The 8,420-nt window shown below is 38.4% G+C and overlaps 1 protein-coding gene across 2 annotated transcripts; it reads right to left on the bottom strand.

Moving 5' to 3' along the window:
- Positions 1-4,224: 4,224 nt before the first annotated feature.
- On the bottom strand, positions 4,225-7,416 carry LOC136202840 (beta-fructofuranosidase, insoluble isoenzyme CWINV3-like). Of its 2 annotated transcripts, none has more exons than XM_065993764.1 (5): positions 6,924-7,416; positions 5,339-6,357; positions 5,007-5,245; positions 4,840-4,930; positions 4,225-4,769 (listed from the first exon to the last, which is right to left on the bottom strand). In XM_065993764.1, exons 1-5 carry the CDS (start codon positions 7,072-7,074, stop codon positions 4,488-4,490), a joined length of 1,782 nt encoding a protein of 593 aa, XP_065849836.1. In that variant the 5' UTR covers positions 7,075-7,416; the 3' UTR covers positions 4,225-4,487. The 2 variants fall into 2 exon arrangements, with proteins under 2 accessions (XP_065849836.1, XP_065849837.1); XM_065993765.1 differs by having other exon boundaries at positions 6,805-6,942.
- Positions 7,417-8,420: the final 1,004 nt, after the last annotated feature.

Genomic DNA, 8,420 nt, shown 5'->3' with positions numbered 1-8,420 from the left:
TCCAACTCGTTCTGGAGGGATCTAAGCTGACAATTCAGACTGTGATCGAATCTGGTCTCCAAACAACGTTGAATGCCTTCAATTCTTCTTAAAAGTTTATTTTTCCTTCTGATGATGTGGCCAAAGATGTTTTTATTCCATCCCACCACATTCCTTCTAAACCCCTCCACGGCAAGGAGAACATTAGAATGAGGTTGCCAATTATCTTTAACAAAATTTTTAAACTCAGGATGGGAATCCCAAGCAACAAGGTACCTAAAAGGTCTATTCCCTTTAATCCGATTACATTTAACCAGCTTAACGAGGATAGGACAGTGGTCAGAATGGCGGAAAGGAAGGTTAAGCACGTTTATTTCGGGAAATCTATAAATCGCAGCAACATTCGCGTAAACTTTGTCCAACCGAACAAACACGCTATTCCTTTTCCAAGTAAACTTGTGACCAGCGGCTCCCAGGTCAGACAGCCCGCATAAATCCATATTCTGCTTGTGATTAAGGCACTGGTTCACATAATGATTACCCCCCCCCTCTCTGGTCACTTATAAGGGCAATATCATTGAAGTCCCCAGCCACCATCCAAGCCTCCACCATGCTTGTACTTATAGAATAGAGGATCTCCCACAGCCTTTTTCGGTTAGTCAAAACCGGATCGGCATAAACAAAGGTAACAAAGAAAGGTTTATTACCAGGGTAACAAACCTTACTATGAATGAATTGATTATCCATACTGATAATATCAATATTAACACGATCTGGCTTCCAAAAAAGCCAAATCCCCCCCTGCCCGACCAGTAGCCTCAGATCTGACACAACTCCAATTCTTAAACTTTCTAACCACCTCATCTGCTTTTGAACCACTAACCTTGGTTTCAAGAAGAGAAAAACAAGAAGGATTAAATTGCTTAATTAGATCTTTAATATGGATGCGAGTAGCCTTGCTAGCCACACCTCTAACATTCCAAACAAAGAAGTCCATCAGAAAAGAAAACTACTGAACACGGGCCTCTACCCTAGACAAGGTACTTATTCGGGGCTCCTGAGAGCCTAGAAGAGGTGCCAGCAGGCCCCCTTTTATCCTAAGAGTCCGACGAACTATGGTTCTTTTTAGGGTTAGGTTTAGGTTTCTTCATATTCAACTTATTGACTCCTATAGTCTTTCCTACTGGGATATCAATAAGAGATTTCAAATTACTAACCTCATTAGTCATCACTCTTCCTGAAGACCCAATGATCAGGGAGTTCCCCTTGGCAACAGCTTTGGAGTCGAAAAGAGGATTAATCGAGTCGCCAAGGATGGTAGCAGGCTCGGCAGATTCCAGGCCAGGCATGCTTAGCTCCATATTCTCATTTGATATCTCCGGATCCTGTCCATCCTCAAGAGACAGGACTCCGAACCTTGACCCTGAACCGGAAGCAAACTCAACACCAGCACCATTCTTGATGTCAGGGGGCTTAACCTTGATCTCAGGAGCAATTTGTAGAGAATTCATCTCCTTACTGATGTCTAGAGATTGATTCCGAGCAGCATTTGCTCGTGGCCTCCTTCTGACCGACCTTTTGGCCAGCATCCATGGGCCAAAATTCTTACCTTCACCTTGATTCTCCTCAGCTCTACCTATGTTAGGCACCACCACCTCCTCGACCATCTTCCTTCTTTTAGGACAGCCATCATAAGTATGGCCAAACATGCCACACTCAAAGCAGATATTGTGGATACCTTCATATTCAATATGAAAGACCTTATTCTGAATGCAGAATTTAGACAGAAGAGGTTTTGCAATATCAATATCGATACAGACCCTGGAAAACTTGCCTCTTACTGCCCCAACGGTAGTTTTGTCTACATGGTGAACTTTCCCAACAAGGCCTCCAATTTTATTAAGGAATCTCTCACTATAGTATTCAATAGGCAATCCTGGAAATCTAACCCAAGTAAGGATCCTATTAACCGATTAGTCATGAGGGTTAAAATTTGGAACCCATGGCCTTATAGCTAAAACATGATTGGATATGATATAAGGGCCACCATTAACAACTGCATTGAAGTCCTCTGCTCTTGTAAATTTAATGACATAATAGTCATTTTCCAGGTCCGTAATAGTAACCTTCCCTTTCTTCGCCCATTGTGCCTGGATCCTCTGGGCAAAGTAATTAAAGCTTATCCTTTTCCCAAGAACAGTGACAATTAAGGCTAATTTCCACTTGGATCTTAGGACACGTTTGTCTTCAGAGGAAAGACGGATCACAGGACACAGTGGGTCATCTTGTTCTCCATCCTCAATATCAGAGTCGGAAAAGAATTCCTCAGACTCATCCTCGATAATGTCTTCCTCCATCATGGGTTCCTCCTCGACCACCCCCAACACCTTATCTCTCCAGGAAGAGTTCCCCCAGTCATTCTTAAAAATACGATTTTCAATTATATCCACAATTTGTTTCGGGCTCGGAATAGTACTAGAATTAGGGGCCATAGTCTGATCCCTCACTCGGCCTTCCATCACCACTGCCGGCATACCAGTGGCAGCACTTCCCTCATTCGCACCATCACCAGGGCAAAGGTTACCCAACTCCCCTGAAGCAGGGCCCCAAGCCATCCCTCCCGCGGCAAGCGCGGCCTTCGCAGCCTGCTCGGTCTGCGCAGCCTGCGCGGCATGCGCGGCCTGAAGCGGCGCATGCGCCCCAGGCAGATCCGCGCCAGCCAACCCGCTCCCTAACGAAACGAGCACCGCAGGAGAAACTCTCCTTTCCCGATCATGCTCCGGCGCCAAAACCCCTGCGCCAACCAGAATCGCCGCCAAATCCGGCTCCCCACCCTCATACCACACAGATCGCACACGTTCCCTCGATCTATCCCTAAATCTATCACCGCTCCGCTGCTTACCACGAGGAGAGCCCTCCGATCTCCCGTCATCCTCCGCCCTCATCCCCTCCTGCGCTGGATCTGCGTCTAGCCCTCGCCCCGCCGCCGGAATCGCCGAACCCAGCGCAGATCGGCCGCCCGCCTTCGCCATCGTCGAGGTCGCTTCAAGTTAATTTTTTGAATCTTTATAAAAAAAATTTGATCTAGACAATTTTAATATATATTTAAATCATAATATATATAAATATATATATGATCTAGACAATTTTAATATATATTTATATATATTATGATTTAAATATATAATATTGGATTATATATATATATATATATATATATATATATATAGAATAATCAAATTAAAATTTGATTTAACTTGCCAATTAAAGTTGACTTAGTGGTTAGGGGTTCCAAATCGCTTAAACTAAATCTCGAATTCAAGTCCTAGCGTACGTAATAAATTTTAATTGGGAAAGATCCATCTAGAAGGTATCCGATGATCCTCGAACTGAGAAATCGGATAAACTATATAAAAAAAATTGATTTAACCTTAATTCAAAAAAAGTTATTTGATTTAACATATAGTTTAGGAAGGAATAGACTTATGTGTTTTATTTGTTAATTAGTCTTAATTACATTGGTTATATTGTCGAATTAAAATTTAAATAATAATAGAATTGTTATTTAATTCTAATGGGTTATGGAAAATATAAAATGAAAATGTTTAGACCTTCTAACCTATAGCTAATTTCATCGGTCTTCGTTCAAGCTTTCTGTCTATGGTGGCCAGTTGTGGCTGTACATCTGAATGAATGAAAAGGAACAACTCTCTATCTCGATGAAAGTAATTTAATGCTTAATTTAATCTACTTGTTTAATCTGGTGTAAAAGGTTTTTATTAGGGTTTAATCCTTTTGAATGGGTGTTATAAATTTCTTCACCCACAAGATAAAACACCATTACGAGCAACAGAACCGAACCCAAGTCCTGAAAATGGCGGAGGCTCCCATTTCCTCAAGCCAGCAGTCGATGAACCTAGAGCAACAGCCCCCCATACCAATTTCAGCATATTTCGAACGAGAGAGTAAGGAGCTCGCGTTGCTGTCCAAATAGACCAGCACATGACAGCAGCAAGTTCTATCAGAGTCTTGGAATTATTTTGATTAATATAAGTCCACAAATCTTTAAAACTAGAACAGATTGAGCTTGCTGATATCGGCAATCAGAGAGAAATTCCCACCACCACCACCCAATTAAGGCATGAAAAGAATTGGGAAAATTCCGCACATTGGGAAAATAACATTGTCCTATAAATTTGAAGGCCCTCAAAATCAAGCTAATATTAGAACGAATGAATTTTCAGAAACAGATAAAACTATCAATTCACATTTTGAAACTTCAAAGGATTGTATACAATTAGAAATCGTCCATTGAGTTAAACACAACCAACAACTTATCTGCATTGTTAAGGAAATCTCTCCATCTCCGTTTTATTTTAACATAAAAACAATACTAATTACATAAATTTCACTAATTGGAATCTCATAATTTTGCAGAATTATTCATCCTTTTTAGGAGATTTGAAGTGGCTTTTGTATGCTTTTCTTACAAAAAAAGTAAATAGGTTTCAACCCAAATTGAAATTTGCATAAACATCCTCAGAGAAAGGACAAGATCTTTCTTCCATTGCTTTAATGACATTTGTGTCTGATCCCACGGAACTTTGATGTTGTCTGAATTGAGCTTTGTTCATTCCCCAAGCGTTCAACTTTGAGATCTTTATGCTAAGGGTTCCATTGTTGAATAGATAAAGGTGAGCTTTGTTATCAACAGCAATTTTAGGATAAACTCTGCTAGTTATACATATTCTTCCTCCTTCCCCAAAACTCTCTATGATTGAATGGTCTATCTGCATTGCATTAACATATGAATACACGAATAACAATCAGATCATGTTCACATATGATTAACTAACTCACCAAGCTTCTTAGTGATATCTTCTTCTGCTGAGAATCTATGTTCATAAAAGCTCCATATGTGGTTTTATCAATCCCGCCTTTTAGCGAAGACCTGTTGGTATATTTTCACTCATCATGTATTCACACAGATTAATTCAAAACTGGAAATCAAAGAGATTAATTCAAACCTGCTTTGGTCACTGCACATCAGTACCACATAAGTATTTTGGCCTTTGAAAATCCTAAAATAAATTGCAGTTTGTTCTGTCAAATCCTCTGTTGCTAAAGCTAACAAACCAAATGGCCCCAATCTACTTCTCATTGATGTATTTTCACCACTACACATCATTTGGGGATCAACATGAGTTGGGTTCAGGGAATCAGCCTCATCGAATTCGGGCAATTCGAACTCAACTTCTACATCTGCCTGTTTTAAGTTACGAAGAAGCAAGCAATCATAAGAGTACCAAAAATAACAGTTTCCACAAAATAAGAATGATAAATGGGAACTTCAACTCACCTCTGAAGCATTTATGTCTCGAATTTCTAATATCGATCCACCATCAAGTGTCTCTTGCTGGATGTTAACTTTCTTCCCCCGGAGTTCATTGATCTCTTCTATTGGCCACTGCAGTAATTGTTTTCCTTCTGTGTCAAGCCATATTTTCCTAGGAATTGCCTGAAGTCCGGACCATCCTTTCTTGACATCATCTTCAGTGCTATCAGACTCATTTACCCAGCCCCATAATATCCTCCTTTTCTTGAAGCTGTCGAAGAACGTCTTGGAAGCATAAAACTTCCCATAGTCATACCTCAAATCGGAAGTGGAACCTGTAAGATCGTGGAAAGGAATATACTTTCCGATCTGAGGAATATAAGAGCCTATACTATAGTAGTCGTGAGCATTGAAGCTGATGCTCGCCTTCATAACATGCTTAACGTCAGCATTGAAGTACGAAGTGTCAACACCATCCGTGCTATTAATAGGCACAGGAAAGAAATCTGGGCATTCCCACATCCCAGTTTTTGCTGATGAATAAAGAGGATCTTCATGCTTAGTCCAGTTAACAAAATCTATACTTTGATATAAAAAAGCGATTCCTCGATTGTTCATGGTTGCACCAATAATTACATTCCATTTCCCATCAGGACCGAGCCAAGCAGTTGTGGGATCTCTGAAGTCATCCCTTTTGACACCATTTGGTGGAATCATAACAGGATTTTCTGAAAACTTAACCCATTCTATTAGTAATGGGTCAGAGAGATTCTTAGGCATTGCCAAATTCTGAACCTGTGTATGGTTAGCATCAATTCCAGTATATAAAATGACAGGTTTGTTTCCAGGAAGTATTGTAACAGAACCAGACCAGCAACTATTGATGTCATATGATTCAGTTGGATAAAGGGCATGCTTCAGATGAATCCAGTTGATGAGATCAGATGATACAGAATGAGCCCATACCATTTTGTCACCAAATAAAGGTCCATTTGGATTGTATTGGTAGAATAGATGATAGAATCCCTCATACCACATCGGCCCTGCAATTGTAAAATGAATCAATTTCATTGTAAGTTTGAGGAACTTCAAATTAACAAGTATAATACCAAGTAAGCAAATTCTCCACACAGAAACCCATTTCTTAAAACTTACAACCGGATTATATCAAAACTCACATATATGCATATCCTAAGGAGCAACCTTCAAACTTCTCAACACAAGCAAATAATCAAAGCAAAGTAAAATCCTCTTCTGGGTAGGATTCAACAAAGATTTCAATTAGAATTAGTAATTTTAATTTGCTATTCAAATTAAGAAGGAAACAAATCCAATAGAATCCTATACAAAACCCAACACATTAGATAATCTGCAATCAACTGAAACCCTAACATTCTATAAACAAAAAGATGCATATGATTAGGATCAGAGTTGAGTTAAGTTCACTAGATACAGTAGCATGAGAAACAAAGATTGAGTTGGATACTTACCATTGGGGTCTATATATGTTTATAATCAGCATTATCCGCCGAGAATACATGCCAAAAGATGAAAAAAGACAAGATTTAGTAAAACAAAAGAAAGATTGAATAAGAGAATCAGATCATACCGTTGAGCCAATTGGAAGGAGATTGGAAGTGATAAGATGTTCTGTATGGCTGGCTTTCTTCTGATTGAAAATTTTGATATTCATGAGCTTCAACTCCATTATTTAGCAAAATGTATAAAAATAATCCAAGATAAATTGCTTGAATCCCCATCTTGGTTTTTGAGTTTTAATCAAAACCCAAGCTAGATGCTTTTTGCAGTTATAATTAGAAATTATTGAGCTTTGTCTCTCATGAGTATTGGAATAAAAATATTCTCCAAACTCCAATCCCTTGGTGACAAAATTTAAATAATTAATGTGTCACTGGAAGTTGAGTGTAGGGACTTCTAATCGGTTAAAGAATTCAAGTAACACTGAACGCAATAAGACTTTAATCATATCTAATACTAAAAAAAGGTCTACTTGTAACTGTAATAATGCAATAAAAAAAGGAAAAAACAACTGGACAACCCAGAAAGATAAGAAATTGTATTAAAAAAAGACCAGTCTCCTCTAAAAATATATATAAATAAAGAAGACTTGGAAGAGTTTCAGTTTTGTATTATATTTTAACCTAATACTTAGGGTCACATTATTAAATTAGAAAATAAGATTAAACATTGTGTGTGTGTTTTCTTCTCTTTAAAGACTAAGGGACCACCTATGGATAATGGAAAGGGATCCATAAATGAAAATAATGAGAAAGGAAAGAAATGACTATGAATTTTTCTTTTGTTGTTTGTTTCGGTTTAAGAAAGAAAATAATATATCTGTAATTCTCTTTGTAGCTTTGATTCCAATTAGAGAACCAACCTAATTTGTGGATGCTTTTTAACAACAATTTGTATATGTGCATATTGTGCATTAATAAATTAATCACATGAAACTATAGAAATTAAATCAATTACTTCAATCAGATTCTTGTCTAATGCAAGGAAGGATGTACTGTTGAAATTTGTAGTTCATGCATTGCCTGCGTTCTGCATGAGCACATTTCTTTTACCTAAATCTATCTATGATGAGTTCTAGAAAATGATAAACTCATTGTGGTAGGGTTCGAAGGAGAATGGAAAGGGAGTATATACACTAGTTTAATTACTCTAAGCTATGTGATCGAAAGGAGAAGGGGAGTCTTGGCTACGTGATTTGCAAAATTACAATTTATCCTTTGATAACTTATGGAAAAATCCTTGATCGGAGCACTTCCCGGTGAGGCGCCGTTGGGATCGGCCGGGGACACTCCGATGTCAAAGTCAGTAATATTTCTGAGAATAAACTGTAAGCACAAAAGTAGAGAATCAGTAAATGTACCTTTGATCCTAGGAAGCTGGGGTATTTATATAGGTTTTTGTAACCTTCGGCATTAATGGGGAAGCAGGTGAAGAGTCGTGTCATTACTCATCTTTGATTGCTATCAATTCTCCATTAATCCCAGCATTTATCATTAAAACCCTCAGAGTTGGGGTATTCGAATAGTCAAGTCTTTATTCCCTTTTAATGGCTATTAATTTCCATTTA

Source organism: Euphorbia lathyris, chromosome 8 (genome assembly GCF_963576675.1).
Source record: "Euphorbia lathyris chromosome 8, ddEupLath1.1, whole genome shotgun sequence".
In the NCBI taxonomy this organism is placed as follows: Eukaryota; Viridiplantae; Streptophyta; class Magnoliopsida; order Malpighiales; family Euphorbiaceae; genus Euphorbia; species Euphorbia lathyris.
The sequence above is the reverse complement of the archived record's forward strand: the minus strand, read 5'-3'. Positions and strand labels throughout refer to the sequence as shown.